Genomic DNA, 21660 nt, shown 5'->3' with positions numbered 1-21660 from the left:
GTGCATCACTTCCGGGGACTCCTCCCAGCAAATCCGCTTCCGCCACAGCAGGCGCAACCCCGCCCCTTAAAGGCGCAGGCCCCCTAGCCTACAAGCCCACGCCCCCTTGCATGACTGCGGTCCCACTCGGCCTCTAGGGGGCAGAGTCCAGCGAACGGGCGATTTCCCGGGCCCGCCCCCCGGGTTCTTGAAAGCTAAAGCGTGGCAGGGGCCGGGCCGGGGAAGCGGAGGAGGCGGGTCTCCATAGAAACCTCCACCTGTTTCCGGCCAGGCTGTGCTCGATTAGGGGCTGTTACCGGGGCCAATCTCAGCCAGCTCGCCTTTTCCCGGCGGCCTCTGCGGGAGCGGTGGGTGTTGTACACAATCATCATGGCGGCGGCCGGAGCCCCGGATGGTGAGTGTGGAGGGGGTGGCGGGCGCCGGGGTCGGGCCGAGGTGAAGCGGGAGCCCCTGGGGGATGCGGCCTGGCGCGGCGGGGGGAGCAGTCTGGCTCGGGAGCGGCGGTCCGGCGGCGCCCGGGCAGAATCCGGTCCCAGGCCCAGCTCGCGGCGAGCGCCCACCCCCTAACCCCCTTGCAGGCATGGAGGAACCGGGCATGGACACGGAGGCCGAGACCGTGGTGACCGAGGGGCCCGCGCGGCCCCTCAGCTGCTTGGAGGCCGAAGCCGCGGCGGGGGCGGCGGCCGAGGACTCCTGCGCCGCGCGAGGCACTCTGCAGCCTGCCCCGGCCCAGCCCCCTGGGGACCTCGCGGCCCAGGCCTCGGTCAGCAACGGCGAGGACGCGGGCGGCGGCGCGGGCAGGGAGTTGGTGGACCTGAAGATCATCTGGAACAAGACTAAGCACGACGTGAAGTTTCCCCTGGATAGCACAGGCTCCGAGCTAAAACAGAAGATTCACTCGATTACAGGTAATCCCCGTGGCTCTGACAGCCTTTCCCACTTCACCTACCTAGTGTTGACGCTGTGCTAGGCACCGCGCTGGCCTCTTTCCTTGCATCAGCGTTCTCAATGCTCACAACAGTCCTCCCAAGTAAGTAGTAATGTGCCTGTTATTCAGGTGGGGAAAATGAGACCCGAAGTCAGAGCTAGTCAGTGGCTGAGCTGGGATTCAAGTCCATTTCTGACTCTTCGGCCCAAGTTTCTAATTCGTGCTTCTAACATCTCTAATAAAATGACCTAAGGCGCTTGTGAAGTTTACAGCTCCTAGGCCCTTCCCCCTGGAGATTTTGATTCAGTGGGTCTGGAATGTGGCCAGGAATTATTTTTAGCAAAGGCCTCAGGTACTTCTAATAAGGGAAGTTTAGGAAACACTGTTTTTAGCTCTCGTGCTGGCTCCTTCACAGATGCTCGTATTACTTAGTTTTTTCTTATTTACAGCAGTTTGCCATCTGAAATGATTTTCTTTTTACATTTTCTGCACGTATTCTGTAAGCTCCATAAAAACAGAAACCTTATTGGTTTCTATGTCGCTGAGGTTTGTGGACTCTCACTTAATATTTGAGTCACGAGATGGTTGAGGAACAACTTGGAATGAATAATAGCTGATATTTATTGATCAGTTATTAAATACCAGGTGCTGCACTAAATGCTCCGTATTTATTATATCTTAGTCCTTAAAATGAGTTTATACAGAAGGAACTATTGTCATTACTCTTATGAAGTTCTGGAGGCTCAGAGAGGTTGTGAATTGCCTGAGTGCACAAAAGTAATTGGCAGTAGAGCAGTATTCACTTTCGGGTCTGTTGTGCAAGAATGTTTTTCGTTTCTTCCTTTCACTGTCCTCTACCTTTTCTCAAGGTCTCCCGCCTGCCATGCAGAAAGTCATGTATAAGGGACTTGTCCCTGAGGATAAGACGTTGAGAGAAATAAAAGTCACCAGTGGAGCCAAGATCATGGTGGTTGGCTCCACGATAAATGATGTTTTAGCAGTGAACACACCCAAAGATGCTGCCCAGCAGGACGCAAAGGCCGAAGAGAACAAGAAGGAGCCTCTGTGCAGGCAGAAAGTGAGTCTGTCGTGTGATTGTTGGTCCTGGGAAGTGTGAGGCTTTGTCCTCTCAAGCCTAGGCTGGTTGTATCCTTTCTAGAATAAGCTCCTTTTTGGACAGGGCCCATGATGGAAATTTATGGCAGCAGTTGGGTGCGGCTGGCTGTTGAGTGGAGGTGACAACTACCTGAGATTTGCATCTTTGTCTCATCTGGCGGGTCAGTGTGTCTCAAGTCTATCTACTTTAGGATAAGGCCTTTGTAAAGGCAGGCTTTAGACCAGGTACTGAAATGAAGCAGATGTGGGTTTCTCTCCTATTTAGTGCCAGAGAAAAATGCCACTGTTGGAATTAATCCTCCATTTTACACAAGTGCTTGCATTTGTTTTTTTGGCTTGTGGCTTCCCTCACGCCAACAAGCCCTTTTCTGGATAGGCATGGAAATCAATAGCTTTCAGAGGTTCCTCTAAAACTGACTGTTTCAGGAAGCCAAATGAAGCTGACTAGGAAGATAACTCTGCTGATTTTCTTTTTTCCCTCTTCCTGGTCTGTGAAATGGGGGCCTGAATTTTTACATGCTTTGTTGGTCATTTTGGATGGAAGAGATCCAGCCTGTTTTGTGCTCATTGTAGCCATTCGGATTCTTTTTTGTGATTGGGAAAAGTAAACGTGTTTCACTGTGGAAGGAACTGCTTGGAAGAACCATCACTTGTGATCTTATCACCCAGCTAACCCCACTTGTAGTTATGGAGTCTCCTGGCTACTCTTAATGTGTTCCAGGAAAATAGATATTCTCAACTTAATCTGTATCCTGAGGAGAGTAAACCAACCTTGACCAACATCAGTTTCAGTGACCTTAGGCACCAAGGCACATGGCCAACAGTGTGAGAAGGACACAGTTTTCTGTTACAGGTCCGTAACCCCTTATATGTGCTTCCAGAACCCCAAAAGAGTCTGAAAACCCAAGTGCTTTTATAAATTTGGCAGCAAAACCTGATCAGAATTAGTGTGAATAGTCATGTTTTGCCCTCGAAATATTAACATATTTGGTAACAAGGTACTATCCTAGACTCCACAAAGAATATTATGTAGTGTAGTTTAAAACTGTATTACGAAAAAAAAGAAAAACTGCATTTCGTGCATAAAATTCTTAAAAGTTTTAGACTTTATAAAGTACAAAACGTTTGTCCTTAGGGTTTCAGATAAGAGGCTGTAAACCTATATTAACATCTAAAATGTGTTTATTTGGACACTTTTGCCTCTAAATATGGGATGATAATGTCTTGTAACTAAATGAGTGCATTTCCATTTTCATATCTTCCCCTGCCACAGTGTATGAATTTGTCAAATAGGAATATGTCAGACATGAATGAGCCTTCCCACTGGTTACACCCTTGGAGCATAACATGCCTCTTAAATACAGGTTTGAGTTACTAATGGTAGCTTAACAGGCTTTAGAAGTGTTCTCCACAGTGAAGGGAAAATTCTTCAAAAGGTACTTGTGAGGTGTGAGTCCAGTTAGGCTTCTAATCCACGCAGCTTTGTTCCTGATGCCGGTTATGAGGTATAACGTGGCCTACTGAGAGGGACCCGTTCTCCTGGCTTTTCATCAGCTTGCTCAAGAATCTAGGGCTGATATGTAGAGTGGCCTTTTGCTAGTAGTCTGGCAGTGTTGAGTTTATTCCTGCCAGAGGGTTTCCACCATGCCGGTGCGGGTTTAAGCTGGCTCTTGGCCACCTGGTCCTTAAATTCGATTAAATGTTTACCCTCTACCCACTTGTTACCCTACAGTTCTAGCTTGACCAGACAGCGACTGTACCTGTAAAGCCACAGATGGAGAGGAAACAAGACTCAGGCATTTGGGCCAGACAGAAACAGTTTTAGGGGGCCATGAGCCTAATTAGAACCCTTAACGAGCTGCTTCAGACTCCTGAGGTGGGAGTGGGGTTAGAGACTTCTTAATGTCAGGCTTTAGAGTAATCAGCATTTCTCTTTGGAAATGTGGCTCCTGAGCTTTCTGTTTAGCTGGGGTTGAGGGTGAGGTTATGGGGAAGATTTGTGCAATGGACTGAGTCTCCGTCTGTTGAAGGAGTGCCCCTTCTAGGGCAGCTAAGCTGGTTATCAGCATCCTTATAGGTTTCTCTGGGAGTTTAAGTTGACAGAAACGGCTGTCCTGTTTTGTACATGCCAGGAGAGCAAGCACCCTTTGTGGCTGTCTTATCTTGATGTTTGTTAATTCTTTCAGTGGTGATTTTGGGGGAGGGGGAGAAGGAAGTAGAGTTTATTTGAATTAGCAATCTGGAAATCCTGATTGCTCTAGAGCTTTGATGTCTAATGTGGTAGCCACATGTGGCTGATTAAAATTCAGTAATATTAAGAATTCAGTTCCTTACTCATGCTAGCCATGTTTCAAGTCCTTAATAGCCACAGGTGACTCATGGCTACTGTTTTGGACAGCATAGATAGAGAACATTTCCATCATGGAAATTTCTGCTGGACAGCACTGCTCTGTAGTGTCAAAGGACCCATATCTGTAGTCACAAAAAGCTTTTGAACCAAAACATTAAGGCTTTCTTTTCTCTTTTTCAAAGAGGTAATAATAGACCAAAATGCAGTCAGCTGTTTCATTTAATTATCTCTTCTGACTTATAGCAACACAGGAAAGTATTGGATAAAGGAAAACCTGAAGATGTGATGCCGTCTGTTAAGGGTGCCCAGGTAAGCCGAACTCCTTTGTGAGCATTCTGAAAAGGAACCAGGCTCACCTTCTGACTTCCTAAGGTTCCTGCAATCAGGTCCTCGAGTCTTGTCCCGTCTTCTTTTCCTGTCTCGCCTTGTTTCTGGTTCCTCCCTCTCTTACCATGCTCTTGTGTCTCCAGGAGCGCCTGCCAGCTGTACCCTTATCTGGCATGTACAATAAGTCCGGGGGAAAAGTGAGACTTACCTTTAAGCTAGAACAAGACCAGCTGTGGATCGGCACTAAAGGTACGGACTGCTCTCACCTCTTCCTGGCTCACTGCCTCTCGTACCCTGCAGGGCGTGGCCTTGGGTGCAATTCTGCTCCTCATTCTGAAATCCTTCTCCACTGTGCTTTGTGTGCTCCTGGCTTTCAACTTTGCTTTTTGATGCTCGCCTTCTATTTGGACCCTCTTCCCTCATTCTTTTTAGTCTGATCTCAGGACCAATCCATCAGACATTGGCTCTTCAGTTGCAGCCAAAACCAGAGGTTCCAAACGTGTGGCCTTAGGGCCAGGTCTAGTCCACAGACAAGGGTTTTATGAGTTTACACACAATCTGTGAAAATCGGGAGGTTTCACTGGATCTGAGTTTTTTTTTTTTTTTTTTTTTTTTTGTGCTTCTCTTGAAAAGAAGCAAAAGATCTAGCCATTCTGGACCTGCATTTTCACATGGCAACGATCAGACGGAGCTGAGCAGTGGTTTCAGGGGGTCCATGCTGTAGTCCTCACTGTTTCATTTATCTTTTATTGTAGCCAGCTTTATTAATTTATGTCACCTGCCTGGCTCCTGTAGATCAGAGTTTGCCCCTGTACTAGGGACCTGCCCCTCCTTCCCTGCCTGGTTGCCCTCTGCTTCCCCGCCCCTACCCTGCCTGTGCCTGTGAATCAGGCTTGCTTTTTGCTGGGAAGTGTCTCTGACTGTCCTCCCTCTCCCTTCCCCCAGATGGTTCAAAATCTTGTCAGTTACATTCCAGAATTATCTGTGTCCCTTTCTTTGCCACTCTGTTGTGCCAGTTAACTCCTAGCGTCTCAAATTTTGGTCTGTTAAAGCAAATTAACCTATATCCCTGCCCCATCTGGGATCTCTTTTGTCCTCCCCATCTTCTGTACTGGTTTTTCCTCACTGGTTCCTGTGCTCAAAAACCTTGCGCTCTTTAAGGCCAAGTTCAAATGCCTAAACACAGTGTCCCGTATTCTCAACGATGGGGCCCAGTTTAAGTTTCTGACCTCACTTCCTGCCCCACTTGCATTGTTGTGCCCTACGTACTTCAACTGCATCACTCCCTGAGCTTCCCACCGTGCTTTGCACAGCTCATGTCTTTGCTCATTGCTGTGCCCTTACCCAGAATGCCTATTTCCCATTCCTGTTGTTAACAAAGTCTTCCGAGGTCCTACCTAAATGTGCTCTCCTAATGAAGCCTTCCCTGATATCTCCCCCACCCTCCAAATGAATTGCTGCCCCTTCTGTTCATAGAGAGCCCCGTTATATCCGCAGAGCACTCATTACTCTCTGACTTGTCTGTCCCCCTGTTAGATTCCTGGAGGGAACCGAACATGCCTAATTCACCTGTTTCTGGCCAGCACTGTAGGTATTCAGTGTTCGAGGTAAATGGTAAAGAGAAGTATAGGGGATCTCATCGTCTGAGGTTACTTGGTTTCAGAGACAGGCCATTTAGTATGGTTCTGCTTAAAATGGGACCAAAGTTTTATGGAAAATAATTGGAGTAGGGGTGATGGGGAGTGAGATTTTAATCATGTGAAATATGAAAATGTTTCTTGTTTTCAACCCTATCTTGATTCTTAAAATGAACAAAGACTGAAATGGCCAAAATGCTTGAGTTTTCTAACAAGTTTATGATTCCTTGCTATAGTCTTCATTTCACTTTCGACTCTAACTGCATGGGCAAAGCAAGTTGTGCATAATATTTAAGGGCTTTCCCAGCATTCCCAGGGGCCTTTGAACCCTTTAGCAGGTCATTCTCTTCTGCAGAGCCTGTCACATCATGTTTTTTTTAATTGTGAGCTGCCCTGCCTCTGTCAGGTCGTCACTTATTCATGACCTTGCAGGTGATTTTGCTTAGTTCTCCACCATTGCATTGACTTGCTGAGAGCCTGCCTCTTCCTAGGCTTGCACTTTCACTCGGGCAGCCTAATGGGAGGCAGGGGCTAAGGATGCTGGCCCAGAGGGTGGGTGCAGGCAGGGGAGCTGGACGAGGACTAAGTGTGTCAGTGTTCGTTGGTTCCTCAGGGAGTGTTTTCAGGTTATGAAGTTGTATAGGAACCAACATCGTAACTGCAGGGGCTAAAGAGAACCTCCCACACGTGAGTTAGAGGTTTTATTTCAGCTTGTAGGAGCAGCTGCCTTTCTGCTTTGGCACAAAGGCAGAGCTCTAGAAGAATCTTGATGTATCAGGGCTTCAGAGCTGTTGAGAGCCGCATTACTCACTAGCCTTGTTAAAGAGCCTGGCTGTGAACATTCATGTCTTCAAGGGTTGACCAAGGCCGGGCTTTCCATTCCCACCCAGACTGCTGTGTCAGTGTACCTCAGGCTTTCTTCTCACTTGGGAGCCCAGTAGTCCTGTCACCTGGGTGTCCTCAGCACTGTCCGAGGAGGACAGCTTGTTCTGGGAGTTGGCTGCCAGCCACTGGCTTCATCTTTCTGCTGACGTGACCATCCCAGCTGCTAGTTGGCCTCTTTCTCGATGGGGTGCTTTACCGAGTGGCACTCAGGGGCTTCTGCGGTAGCGTGTGTAGAAGGCAGCACTGACAGCCTCAGGCCCAGTGGAGGGGGAAGAACGAGCTCCAGGCAGGAACTGGGACCTGTGACCACGTGGAGCCGCCTCGGGGAACATGTGCCCTGCTCGTAGGGAACTCGAGTCTCTAATCTAGCTGATTGCTGTTGCTCAGGAATGTGGGCCCAGGATTGTTGAATCTTCTGTGTTTTCAAGAGAAGCCAGAAGTTCATATTTTTGCGTGAAATCTCTGGACAATTCAAAATGGCTGATGTTTTTAAAAGTTTCCATCTTAAAGATAAGTGCTGGTCAGGTCCTACCTGTGGGTCACTGTTTTAGAGCCACTGAAAGTCAAAATCTGAATGAACATCTTCAGGTCCCATCTCCTCATCCCCATTTTTCAGAGACCAAGGCCCACAGGATGGAAGTAACATGTCTCGAGTCACCAACTAGACGACAGGTCAGGGCTCTGAGTTCCTGGTTTGTTTTGTCAACTTATTCGTTTTCCAGATTTTGCTTTCTGCAAAGCCTGTAATGAGTTTTCCAGCTTGGTTTCTCCGTGTGCTGAGAACTCCTCCCTGAGGTGTCTGCTGCTTCTGGGCGGTGGCTTTGTTGTGTAGGTGCCCCCACCTCTCCTGCCGCCAGCCCTGTCCTGCTGCCCTCGGCTCACCTCCAGTCTCATCTCACTCCAGGCATCCCTCGCTGCCTCCTCTTTCTTACCTGCCATCCTTAAACTTGCTGCAAAATGTCTTCTCACCCCATGTGATAAGTGGCATTTAGAGTGTTAATCGTAAGAGGTTATGAATGCTCTCAGAGAACTTCTTCAAGTGTGTGTATTTGGAGGGGTGGGGGACCAAGGGAGGGAATGGGGGGGAGGGTGAGTGAGCAGGATCAAGGGATAGAAACTGGTCTTAAAGCCCCAAGCATCCCCCTTCCTGTACAAGTCACAGGGGCATGCAGTTGCCTCTTTTTGGTCCCCTTGGCTATCCCAGGTGCCAAAGACCTCAGCCAGGGCTGGGCTTGGCAATAAGGGTGCAGAGGAATTTCGTGGGTGTTTATTAATCATCAGACGTTACAGAGTAACACCAGGCAAGCTATACCTCTGCTCTCAGAAACCTTTAATATACCTCTGTCAAGTCCAGTTCCCCATTTGCTCCTAAGAAGTTCCCAACTCCCAAGCAGGGCTGGAGGTGCACTGACCAGATCTTTCCCGTCGTCCCTAGAGGGTGGGGAGAGATTCCCCCAGCCACCAGCCCTGAGGAGGGACTACTGAGTCACAGGAGTAGAGCAGGGGGGCCTTTAATAATCACTGTAATCCCTCTTAACTTAGAGCGGACTGAGAAATTGCCCATGGGTTCCATTAAAAATGTGGTCAGTGAACCTATCGAAGGACACGAAGACTACCACATGATGGTAAGTAGCCGGCGTGGCCTGGCCCTCCCTAGACTCCTGCTTCTGCTCCTCCAACAGGGGATGGATGTTTCACTGAGGAGAGTACTCAGTGTTGAGAAGACGCGCAGGGTTAAGACCCTCATGTTGTCTTCCCATTCTTAGAACTTATTCCGTGACCTATTCCTCGTTCTGTTTATTTTGCAAACCGCACCCCGCCCCCAGCAGTTTAAAGGGGAGACACTTTATCTCTGCTGCATCTCTCATATCTGTAATGTTTTGTTTTTAGACCAGGAAAATAAATATAAAGAGGAGGTTAATGGCTTGTGGGTCTTCATTTTAAGTTTTGTCTTGCGTATGACACAAAACCTCCCACTCGCCTTGGCGTCTGTGAGGGCACCAGGCTGCCCCTTTCTGCAGTGATGTTGCTTATCCCAGAGGGCAGCCCTCGAGTGGCCGAGGACCCTGTGGGGAGGGTGGAGTCTGTGACCTGGTTAAGCAAGGAGTTGTGCTCTAAAGAGAGCGGCTGCTCTTTCCCAGACAGCACGTCTGGAGGCATTCCCCAGGTCTGCAGAACAGAGCAGGAGTTCCGTGGCGAGACTCCCCGAGCAGCTTAGGCAGACACCTGTCTTCCCAGCACTGTTGAAGGGACTGCTTTAAAAAGGAAGTTCAGCCACCTTGCTCCGAAGTTGCTGTGCCAGGGACCTGAGCTGAGCGGTGATAGGGTGCGGGCGGGGCTGCCTCCCTTGCTCGCTAAGGAGGTGACAGTGATGTAGCCACGGCGGCGGCGGCCCAGCCCAGGGAGGAGCAGGAGCCAGCGGTCTGAGCTGTGGGTTGGCCTCCAGGGTTCACGGCGCAGGGAGGTGTTGGGAGGTCCGGGAAAAGGGGATCTCGAGGTATGGCGGTTCTCTCTGGGCAGATGACAGGTCCCCTGGCTCTAGGAGGTCAGCCAGTCGTGTCCCCTCTGCTGCCCTGTCGGGGTCTGTCAGCTCAGGGGCTTCGTCAGGCCATGGCTGGCCATGCAGCCCTGGGTGCACAGCTCATGGGTGTCCTCCGGGCAGTGGCGACGACGACACGGACTCCTTTCAGGCCCTCGGGCGGCCCTTCCGCCCCTAGTCTCTGTAGTCTTTAAAGGATTGCAGGTGATTTGTTTTGCCTGCTCAGTGAATTTTTCTGTTTTAAAAGTTGGATTTTAATATTTTCAGTTGGGCCCCTTCACTCCCTTTCGAAACATCTGTCTCACCAGTTTGACCCAGTAGGGTTTGCAGTCCCAGTTTTCAGACAGCCTGGGAAGAAGGATTTCAAACAAGTAGAGTGGACCATTTTGGACATCTTTTAAGGAGGTGGTGTGGACGGCTAATGCCTTTGTATTTAGTTTAAATGCTGATCTCTCTCTGGAGTCATTGCTGGCAGAGGTGGGTTCTAATCGCCCCCTTTCTTTTCTAAACGCCATTAAGTAGCACCTTGGCCTTTGTCCTAATGAGAGTGTTTATTTCCCTCTTTGCAGATGCCATCTCACTAGCTAGATTCACAGGTCACCTTAGAAAAGGGGGGGAATGTCACTTTAGAGGAATGTTAAAAAGCATAGAAAAGGACCGAGAGTACTATAACAAACCCATATATCCATCACCAAGAAGTGACTATTGTAAATATTTTGTAACTTGTTTTCAATCTTGCTTTAAATAAAAGAAAATATACCAGCAGTGAATATGTCCCCATTGTCTTCCCCTCCCCCCATTGCCATTATCATGATTTATCACGTGGATCCTTCCCATCTCTCTGTGCATTTATTTTCACGTATATCCATGACCAAGCTACAGTATTGTTTTGTGTTTTTTCAGTTTTCATAAATGGTATCATGGTATGTATCGTTCTGCAACTTGCATTTTTTTGGTTCGACATTACAATCTGTCTGTATTAACTCTAGATCCAGTTCATACCTTGTAAAAGTAAATCTAGTATTCATACGAGTAGGTCACTTTTAATTTTGCGTTCCCTTACTGATGGATATGTAGGTTGTTTCCAGGTTTTTATCATTTCTGACAGTGCTGCTTTGAACACTCATGTCTGTTTCCTCCTGCATGTGTGACAGTTATCCTAGGGCAGTGGTTCTCAAACTGGTCTCTAGATCAGCAGTATTACATCACCTGGGAACTTGTTAGAGATGCAGATCCTCAGGCCCCGCCCCACCTCTCTGGAACCAGGAACTTTAAGGGCTGGAGCCCAGCATTCTGTTCTAACAAGCCCCCAGCTGGCTCTGCTGCACGCGCGAGTTCGGGAACCACCGCTTTAGGATCGGCTATGCTTAACTCTCCCACCTTTTTATGTTTTATTTATCCATTTATTTTTGACAGGAGAATGCTCCCCATGTGCACAGTTTTTTTTCCCCCTTCCCCTTTTAATTAATTCACTTCTCAGCCCTCCCCTTGTTTGTTGTGCTGTCTGCTCAGTCTCCCGACCTCTGAAGTACCGCTTGGTTTTCCTTTTTCCCTTCCAGGCGTTTCAGTTGGGCCCCACGGAAGCCTCTTACTACTGGGTGTACTGGGTTCCAACTCAATATGTGGATGCAATCAAAGACACTGTGCTGGGGAAATGGCAGTATTTTTGAAAGCACTTTCACCTCTGGCCCAGGAGACTGACCCAAAGTGAAGGACATTGCTGGGAGAGGCCTGCAGCATCCCTGGATTTCAGAGTTCTGGAACTTTGTTCAAAAAAAATCTATATCCAATCTAAGGTGATGTGGTGACTGAAGCCAGAGGTGATGTACTTTCACCATTAGCTTAATTTTAACTTAAAATCACCAGTTCCCTTTCTTGCAGTCAGCTTCATACCATTTTTAAAAGTCAATATGGTGGAAATCAATAAATCTGAATTCTGAACATGTTGTGTGGAATACTCTTAAGTGTGTTTGAGAGTAGATCTACCAATTTTGTTTAGAAAGCAATGATCAAAAGCTTTCTGGTTTCTTTCTTTTTTTTTTTAAGTGATTTCACCTGAAATATTTTCATGACTCTTTGGTTGCAAACATTTGGACTGCGTTGTGATGAGTTGGGGTGGGTTTTTCCCTCTCTTATATGAAATTGTATGCAGAATGTGGGGTTAGTAAGCCATATTTCTCTGTCCATTGATTCAGAATGAATTCTTTCCCTTTTTATTTTCCCACTTCCTAGATTGGAATTTATGTTTTAAAAACCCAAAGATGTCAGTTCCTCCTTTTGTACCTCATCACCACTTCCTTTCCTGGCTTCCCTCCTGCCACGCTGCTGCTCGTGAGCACTAGGCGGGAGAGGAAGAGCTGTGGGTCTAGTCGGGGTCGCTCGCACTGGCCGTGGTGATTGCCGAGCAGCAGAGCGTGTCCCAGTGGCTCCTGTCTGAACGTCTTGCCCTTTGGGCCCCGATCTATGGGGAGATCCGCTGCTGCTTTGACGGTTGTCTGCAGCCCTCACTGATTCGGCTTTGAGGCCCAGCCTGGCACAGGTATGCCTGGGTATGCCGACAAAGACCTCTTTGAGAGGAGCCAGGTGGAAGCCAGTTACACAGCCCTACAGCCACAGACCCAGATCCTTCTTTCCTTAGAAGTTTCGAGAAAGTCTTTAGCAGTCCAATGATTCTTTCAGTTACGCGTCTCCATTGGGTCCTTCTGCTCATGTGTTATGTTCAAGTGTCCTTCATCCCAGGTTCAGAGATGCTGCCTTTCTCAAGAAGAAGACATCTGACCTAGTGGGTTGGCCGATGTATTTAAACATCGAAAATGGGATAAATGGCTTTCGTGATTAGCTCTCCCTCTTCTGGTTTTAGCCCCTATGTTCTTCGTCCACGTGAAGTTCTGTTGTCTCCCGATGGCCTGGTTGACTCTGGAATGAGGGACGGTCTCTTGGTGAATGATACCCTTCGTGCTGTTCGCTGTTGCCCTGCTGCTGTCTTTGCAATTCTTGTCTCACTGGTGCAGGCCCTCATAGTAAGGTTTGGCGAGAGATGTTCCAAACTTCACATTTTGGATTCTAGACTGTTACCCCTCATTCTGTGAAATGTATTAGCATGTGTTCGCCTAAGATGACTATTCCTTGTGAGCCAGTTTATGGTGATATTCTGCGCCCTTCCCTTCTAAGCTGTAGTTCAGGAATCCAGCCCATCCAGACAGACTCTTGCTTTTCGTGGTGTAGTCAATGCCAAGTTATGCATCTGGGCAGGAAAACCTACTGTTGCTTTTTTGGGGGGCCTAAGTATGTATGGGAAGTGTGTAGTGTTCAGGAAACTGCCTTCATCCTTGAAAAAGGAGCAGTGACTAGCTTTTCTGTCCTCGTTGGCCCGCAGCTCCTGGAGAAAAGAGTGCTTCTTTGCTTCTTGTTGAAGCCTCCCTCTGCAGTTGACAGGCCTACAGAGGAAACGGTCACTTAGCAAGAAGAGCGTCACCTCAGTTTGAATACTGCCCTTTCTGTTGGCCGGCGTCCCTGTCCCGGAGGCTTATCCTGACAGTGCCACACGCCTGCTTTTGCTCTCTTGAAGCACGCGTCTCCGTCCCCAGACTGGCCGCGTGGGGCTGCTCTCTGAGGCCCTTCCTGCCAGGTCTCCTCACTTCCCCAACTTGTGCGGCTGCCCGTGCCACCTGACGCCCTCCCTCCCGGTGACAGCGTGTGTCCCGTCCGTCTCCCTGCTCCCCGAGGGCCAAACCGCCTCTCGCTCAGGCTGGTGTCATCTCAAGACAGGACCAAAGCCTGTGTGAGCCTTTTCATTTTAAGTAAAATGGTGCTTTCTTTCCTTACTTGGAGATATATAAATAATGTAAATGACATCTTTTCATATGGACCTGTCTGAGTGTTGCTTTACAGAGCTCACTAAATCTGCTGGAACCATCTTGGGCTCTGGCTCCCGACTCCGTGGAGACCTTGCTGGAAGCCCCGGAGAGCCGAGGGGGTGGCACCAGGAGCTGCTGGGAGGAGTGTGGGGTGTACAGCCGTGCCTGGGTCCCAGCAGTGCTCACTGGCTTGTCGCTCAGCCCGGTGAGTGGTCGCTTCATCATCCTCTTACGGGCCGGAACGTGCTGACTAAACCTGGGTTAGCAAACTGAGACTCTGTGCCCTTCGGGAGCCCCACGGTGCTCATCTTTCCCTCAGGATGCGTTCTGGGCAGAGCCCTGGCTGTGATCCCCTCGCCGCGGCCCGGGGCATGCGTGCAGGGCAGGGTGGCCGAGGCCGCTGCTTTCTCTCGGGAGGTCGTGCCGGCGGTCCCCCTGCAGGGCTCGCTCGCTCGCTCGCAGGCAGCCTGCCTTTCCTTCCCTCCCTGAGGCGACTTGGCAGGATAGTGACAAGCTTGTCCCTGCGCCGCCTGGCCCCTCAGCTCTGTTCCGGTCAGTCCAGTCAGAAAATGTAGAAAGACAGTCCCGACACGTGCTGGAACTCTTTGGTATTAAGTATTTTAATCGATGACGGGCCTTTAGCAAGTAGCATTAGCTCTTTTTAAATGAAGTCGAACTGAACTAAGGATGCACTTTCTCCGGAGTTGCTGCTTTAGATTACAAGGGCCAAGGAAACTCACTTTGCCACGTCTCTGAAAAGTTGCCGTATTTCAGCCGGAAGGGGCTGCCTTTCTTCTTACTCTCACTCTAACCACGTGCCTAGAGGAGCGGTCCTGGGCTCCGCACTTGGCCCGCCCTCTTTGCCGGGGGCAGGGAAGGGCGTGGGGCGTGGGTTGGACCCCAGGTGCCAAGGGCCACGCAAGGGCGGCTTGCTTTCCACTGCATCCTCTGAGGGACGCCTCTTTCTCTCCTTGCCTCTGCTCATGCCTGTTGTCTTGGGAAAAGATGGTCCCTTTGTCTTAAGGCTTTGTGAAAAAGTCATCTCCAGTTAGGACTGGCCCCTGTTTCCTTCTTAAAGGGGCCTGGTGGCCTTTTTGAAGTTACAGGCGGTCAGGAGCCCTCCAAAGCGCGCGACATCTGGCAAATTTACCTGCCAGGCTGGGTGGTTCTACTGCTTTCTGAATTTCTAAGAATCTCTTCGTTTCGTAACCAGTTCTGCAGAATTATTTGACGATATGTATAAGTACCATGTTTTCCTTGTGGTGTACGCTCTGTTCTGGTTTTTGTTTTTAATCAAATGCCTGTTTGGGAGGAGATGAACGTATTTAGTCTTATTAGATTTGCGCTGCTGGATTTTTTTTTTAAGTGTAACCTTGACTAGCTGTCTTATTGTTTATCCTGTAAGATTAGTCTATCAATTAAAGTTTGATAATTAATTGCGTCTCCTTTTCCTTCCAATTCTTCACGCGCCTAATCTGTACTGGGGATTGACCAACATTTGGAAATGAGCCCAGAGCCATTTTTGGCCAGCTGTGGTGTATACCATGTTACCATCTTACTTATTTGGCGTATAAGTATATCCAAGTTTGTTCCTGCTGAAAATAGTTGATAAAGGGGTTTGACTTGTTTTACATTGTGTTAGTCAAACTACCACCTCGGCAGTCAGCCACATCCCTGTTAGGGCTGTTCTCCTTGGCCCGGCCCCCAGGCATTGGAGGGGAAGCTGCCTCCCAGCCCTTACGCCCCCCGCCTAGCGCCTAGCGCCTCGTGTGACTTCACTCTTCGAGGACATGTTTGGTGAAACACTGAGATGGAGCTGTAGCTCTAGCCTCAAGCTACAAAGACCCAGGAGGAGGGGGGGAGATCTGTTACCAAAAATGGGACAAAAGCAGAATCCTTGGCACAAAGAGTGACTATAGTTTGTCAGAACTGGTTTTGACCCAGCACCATTCCCACTGGAACCCTCTCTTCTCTTCCCCTTGCGTTGTAAATGTTCCTGGTCTCACTGCCCCTTCCTGGCTCTTTTCCACTTTTCCAATACCTCATAATCCTGAAACAACACTGTTAGATTCTTAAGCCTCTGACTGTTATATGGGAGGGAGGGACGGGTGGGGCTGTGCTATATGTTGCCTGCTGCCCACCTAGGGAATCTTCGGTCTGCACAGAGGGTACTTCTGGACTCTATCCCAGTTCTGAACTGTTGTTACTGTAGGCACCTTAAAACGAATAGGATGATTGACCCTCCTAAGATGGAGAATGAGATAAACTCCAGTCTGAATTTCTTACCATATTTGGCGGGGTAGATATCTTGGCATTTTCTCAACTGTGGGTAGCTAACAACACTTTCTACAACAGGACCCCACAGAACAGACTGTCATTAGGGCAGGAGGCAAAGACTTCTTCGTGCTTTTGCCCGAGCGGTCTGTCTAGCCCATGCCAGCTGTAGGAAGTTGACGTGCTTTCCACCCTGGAGGTCTGTGCCAACACCACCCGGCTGCTTCCAGCTGGGATTAACCTCTGGCTTTTCCAGTTCATCAAGGCTATTTTTGTTCTGAAGCCTTGTTAGCCTATCTTATTCTACTGATAGAACCTTTCCTACTCTTCACCGCATTTTATAACTCCTAGCTCTCAAGTTCCTTCTATTTTTACCACTTTCCTCCATATCTAATTTCAATCCCTTGCTGTCTTCCCTTTTTTGTTTTGGAAATTTTCAAACCTACAGAAAGTTGAAAAATGCTAGTGACCACCCCATGCTTTCACCTGGGTTCATCAGTTGTTAAAATATTAACTCCATTTACTTTCTCTCACATACTTTACTTTGCTGAAGCATTTGACAGGCATGCAGACATCATGACACTTCACCTGTGGATATTTAAGCAGTATCTCTGAAGAATAAGGCCATTGTTATACCTAAGTATGACACGTTACCTCACCTAAGAAAACTAACATCAATTCAGCAATATCATCTAATATACAGATGATATGATATTAGTAATATCACCTAATATATCTTCTAGAACTGTTCTTTCCAATCAATAATCCTTATGTTTTTGAGTCCTTCTCCCAAGTCTTGTATTTTTTTTTAAATGGCTGTTTTCTCTCACTTTAAAGTAATCTCCTCCCATATGTTTTTAATCTTAATTTCACAGTGACCCCTACTCTCTTTCGCTTCCCGTCATGAGTCTTGTACTGTATGTTACTGCAGCTTCTAGAGCTGGGGTTCAGGAGGAGGTTGTCAGGGAGCTCGCGCCCCCGCTGGGTAGAGTCCCCTTGTCTTCTGATCACTCTGGCTTCCCTCCCACATCTAAGTCTGAGATTTAAGGACTCCAGGGGTCCGTGACTGAGGACTCTTGGTTATTGGTGACAAACCCAGTTCACATGAATTACGCAAGAGGGTTTGGCTCATGTAACCAGAAAATCCGGAGTGTCAGACCCAGGCCTGTGCAGGTGCTTCAGTCTCCTCAGGCGCCTGACCCTCCACCTCCTGGCTCTGCTTTGTTCTCTCCTGACTTAGCTTCTACCAGACTTGCAGCCCCAGGGGAAAGAGAATTGTTTTCTTCCGCAAGAATTCCAGAGTAGAAATACCACACAGGGCTCTTATTGGCTTGTTACTCTGCCCTCCACAAACACACAAACATAATAACCTTAGTGTCCGAGACGTGTTAGTTGACTTCCATTCATTGTGAGTGGGGCTTTCGGGTGAATACTGCGGACTGTAGAAAACAGCAGCTGTGGCAGACCACCCAGCAGGGATTGGACGTCTTGCTATGTGCCAGGTAAATCACTTGGAAAGGACCTTCTTTAGGGCTCTAGCCTTGGTGAAGAGTGGGTTCCTCTTCTGGACCCTCTCTCCACGGGGGACTTGCTCTTAAATACTCTGCCTGCAAGTCCCGTAACGTCAGCTCCTTCACTGAGTCTGTCCATTGGCAGGCAGTGGGTCAGATTACGCACACGCGTTACGTTGTCACCACTCCACGGTGTCCCTCTTGTCAGCCCCACTTTACCCATCGGAGGAAACTTAGGCTTAGAGAAGTGACTTAGCCAAGGTCATATGCTTGTCAGTGACCAGGGCTGTGATTCAGAACCCAGATTTGCCTGATGCCAGAGTCTGTGCAGATGCTTATGGTATTGAGAACTTAGGAAAGAACTTGGCTACTTCTTGTTTTGCTTTCATACTTTTTCTTCTTTTCTCTCCCCAGTTTAATGTCTTAAGGGCACTAACTTGTGTTTATGACTTGTTTTTTAAACTTCAACCCTTGACATTTATTGCTTGGCTACCGTTTAAAAAACTAAGACAGTAAGTAATACATGTACTTGATAGAGAAATTTCAAGGGGTAAGTCTCACACAGTTCTCCTAGTTTCTCCACCCCGGCTCTTCTGAAGGAAGTAGAATTCACTTTAGGCTTAAGCACTAAGAGGCCATCTCACGAGTGGAGGGTCAGTCATTCCCACGTAAATCCCTTATCAGAGGGAGAGGGCGTCCGCAGTGGTAACTTCGCAGTAGGAGGGAACAGGCCCAGGCAAAGCATCTCACAAACACTCTGACTCCAGCCCGGAGTTTTTCTTGAGATCTGGCTCATTATCTGTCATCTGCTTGGGTATCCCACAAATAAATCCATCGTCCCAAACTGAAATTATATCCCTCTTTTTTTTTTTTTTTTTTTTTGGGCACGCGGTGCGGCTTGTGGTTCCCGGACCGGGGCACAAACCCGCGTCCCCTGCATCGGCAGGTGGACTCCCAACCACTGCGCCACCAGGGAAGCCCCCCTTTTTTTTTTTTATTCAACTTTTTGGCTGTGCCACGTGGCATGCAGGATCTTAGTTCCCCGACCAGGGAATCGAACCCACTCCCCTGCAGTGAAAGCATGGAGTCTTAACCGCTGGACCGCCAGGGAAGTCCCTGTCTCCCTCTTCAATCTGACCCTCCTCTATTCCCTGTTTCAGACAGCAACTCACCCAGCACCAGTAGCCCAAGCCATAAGCTTGAGAGATACCCTAGACTTAACTTCCTGCGTCATCTGACCAAGTACTGCTATTTTTATCCCGAATATTTTTGCAGTCCATCTCTCTTTATCCCATCCTCCAAATCTGCGTCTTTCTCTTGGGTTCTTCTAGTAACCAGCAGACTCATCCCCTCCAGTCCACCCTCTGCCGCCAACCGCTGAGCTCAAGTATAGCTGCCCGTGTCTTCCCTGCAGAAAATCCTGCACCCACTGCCAACAAGTTCCTTACCAGACAGTAGGGCCCTCCTCCGTGACCTGATCCCGGCCAAGCTTGAACCACAGGCCACCCCACGCATGAGTTCCCGCTCCAGCCATACCCCTGCCTGAACAAGTGACACCTGTGCACGCGGGGCGCTTCCACGCCTCCTGCCCTCGCCATGGGGCTGACGCTGCAGAGCCTTAGAAACTCTGCTCAGGCTTCACTGCCCAGGAACGCCTCTCCCGAGCCTCACTCCTCAGCTTCTGCTGAGCTGCTCTCAGTTTTCACAGATGTTTAATACTTCTGTTTTTCGTTTATTACACAAAACATGGTATTTATAATTTAGAAAATACTGATTAGTGAAAATAAGCCAGTTATTTCTACCACGTGGTGGTAATCTTTAACATTTTGGTATGTGTTTTATGGAAATGGAATCATGCTGTTTATAGTCTCTTTTCACTTAAAACACCAGTCTTTCATTGTGTAAAATTATTTCTATTTAACCAATCCCATATCGTTGGATATCCAGTTGTATGCCACCAGTATACTTTTTGTTACATGTATGTGTCATGTTGAATTTTCTCTTTATTTTGACAAATTTCAAACAGGATAGTTGACAGCAGTACAGTGAACGCCCATATACACGCATGTATATATATACCTGTCAGCTAGTCACCATTTGTTACGTTTTGCTACTGTTTTTTTCCTGAACCATTTGAAAGTCAGCTGCAGACATCTTGATGCTTCAAGATGTATTAAATGTGCATCTCCTGAGAATAAGGTTAGTTTACTACATAATACTGATTATATCTAAGAAATTTAACACTTGTTTTATCACCTATGTAGAGTTCAATTGTCCTCAAAATGTCTTTAAGTTTTTTTTCCCCAAACCTTTCAAGCTTCACATTTCCCATGAAGTTGATGTCTTTGGTCTCCTTTAATTTAGTTACCCTGTCCTCTTTGTCCCATATCATTGGGTTTTTTTTAAAGTCCCACCTTCTGGATTTGTTTCCTCACGGTCAGTTTTATCAGCACCAGAGGTGACATGTCCTCAGTTCATCACGGCAGGTATTGGTGATGCTGAATGCGAAGCATGTGGATTTTAGCTGTGTCCCTTATTAGATAGTGAGCTGCCTGAGAGCAGAGACGATCTTTACCCTTGTGTACGGAGGCCCTGCCCCAGGGAGTGTGCCGCACATGGTGAGCACATCGTTGTTTCACTGGGTACATGAGTGCACTGGCTGTTTGAGAAACACAGATGAGCGACGGGGCCACACACAGGTCATGACGGGCCTCCCAGCCATCCTCTCTCAAAGGGCCCTGCCTACAGCAGACACACTGATCCTCGACGATTAAAAACTATGCACACAATCCCATTTATTCTAATTCACGCACTTTGGAATGCTACATTTGGCCAGTTTGCTGCCTATGTATAGTGGCACACAGGTCTCTCAAAGAACTTTGCAGCAAGTTTTTAGACCAGAAAGGCCTCTGCTGTTGTTTGAACACCCAGATCTTTAATAGCATCATCAGTGAGTGATGTGTGTGATTCAGTGAGCTTTTTTTCCTCATTCTGGCTCCCTCGGGACTTAGAACAGCTATAGAATGATGTGAATGGGCTGTTTCAGTGCAGGTGTATGGTTAAGAGGTTAGCAAGCAGTCACTTCGGTGGCAGTACTGCTAGACTTCATGATCTTAGGCAGCAATAAACACAGATGCAATTTTTGGTAAAATGTGCAGCTGCCATGGAGGTTAAAAAAATAGCGAGAAGGACATTTACCCCAGATGTTAAATTTGGTACATTCCCAGCAAAGGAGTCTTGTGCAGCCTGTTTTGTTGCCTGTTGGACCTCTAGTGCCTAATAAGCACTCAAACTATTTGCTGAATAAATGCGGTTGTGAAAAAGAACGAGGCAGTGCCTTACGCTCCAATATGGCAGCTTTCCAAGAATACCTTGTTAAGTATCAATATTAAAAAAAAATGCAGTATAACAATGAATGCTTCCTATTACTGAAAAAGGCCGGAAATACAGCTGCCTGACCTTGTCTATAGTAATTCTAGAGTGACACAGAAGGAACTGGCAACATTGGGTACCTCCAGGAAGGAGAAGCAGGTGGGAGTGTGGCCTGAACCCCAGACCGGACTGCAGAATCTTGCCATGTCATCCCTCAGCCACGAAGCTTCTCTGCCGGCTGAGGGTCACTCAGCCAGTCCCTCCACCTCTGTAACGCTACTTCCCACTTAACTACAAGACCTTGGTCTCCTCCCTCCTACAAACTAGAAGTTTCGGGAAAAGCAGAGAAGTATTTTATCATAGGTCTCTCAAGTTAAATCTCATCAAGAGCGAGGCAACTGCCTACGTTAATTCCAAAGACCTAACGCAGTGCTAGGAATAAAAGGAGCACAAGTTAATACTTACTGATATATGACAAACAGACACAATGTCAAAGTAGTCTTCTAGGAGGAAAGAGAACCTTTTATCCTCCAAAATTACTAAATTCCATTAATTCAGAAATGGATCCTTAGGACAGGGATGAAAAATTAGTCCCACACGCTGGTGTCAGCTGATATATGGAATAATCAGTAAACTACTGGAGGCACAAATATATTTGAGGCAAAATGTTTTTTTATCACTAATTCATTCCTCATGCTGAAGGTGATGGGAGAGCAACTTGTTTCAAGTACCCTGCTGGAAAAGTCTTATTTTTGATATGCATGAATACCAATGACAAATCAGACAAATCTCTAAAAATGCCAAGCAATGTCAATATAAAGCAAGCACTTTAGAGACGTAATTAAAAAACTGAAGACAGAAAAA

General features: G+C 47.8%; 1 protein-coding gene across 4 annotated transcripts; it reads left to right on the top strand.

Annotated features, from left to right (window-relative positions):
* The first annotated feature begins 210 nt into the window (after positions 1-210).
* On the top strand, positions 211-15075 carry UBFD1 (ubiquitin family domain containing 1). 4 transcript variants are annotated; one of them, XR_003003201.1, is made up of 8 exons: positions 211-394; positions 579-908; positions 1798-2006; positions 4638-4703; positions 4865-4970; positions 6258-6308; positions 7860-7915; positions 8786-8844. XR_003003201.1 is itself a non-coding variant. In XM_024744488.1 (7 exons), coding segments are annotated over exons 1-7 (789 nt in total). In that variant the 5' UTR covers positions 211-369; the 3' UTR covers positions 8788-8868. The 4 variants fall into 4 exon arrangements, 3 of the variants coding, with proteins under 3 accessions (XP_024600256.1, XP_024600257.1, XP_024600254.1); XM_024744488.1 differs by lacking the exon at positions 7860-7915 and having other exon boundaries at positions 8786-8868; XM_024744489.1 differs by lacking the exons at positions 6258-6308; positions 7860-7915 and adding an exon at positions 11342-15075 and having other exon boundaries at positions 216-394; positions 8786-8868.
* Positions 15076-21660: the final 6585 nt, after the last annotated feature.

This window comes from Neophocaena asiaeorientalis, unplaced genomic scaffold (assembly GCF_003031525.2).
Source record: "Neophocaena asiaeorientalis asiaeorientalis breed wild unplaced genomic scaffold, Neophocaena_asiaeorientalis_V1.1 scaffold91, whole genome shotgun sequence".
Lineage (NCBI taxonomy): Eukaryota > Metazoa > Chordata > Mammalia > Artiodactyla > Phocoenidae > Neophocaena > Neophocaena asiaeorientalis.
Note: the sequence above shows the minus strand (reverse complement) of the source record. Positions and strands in the feature narration are given on the sequence as shown.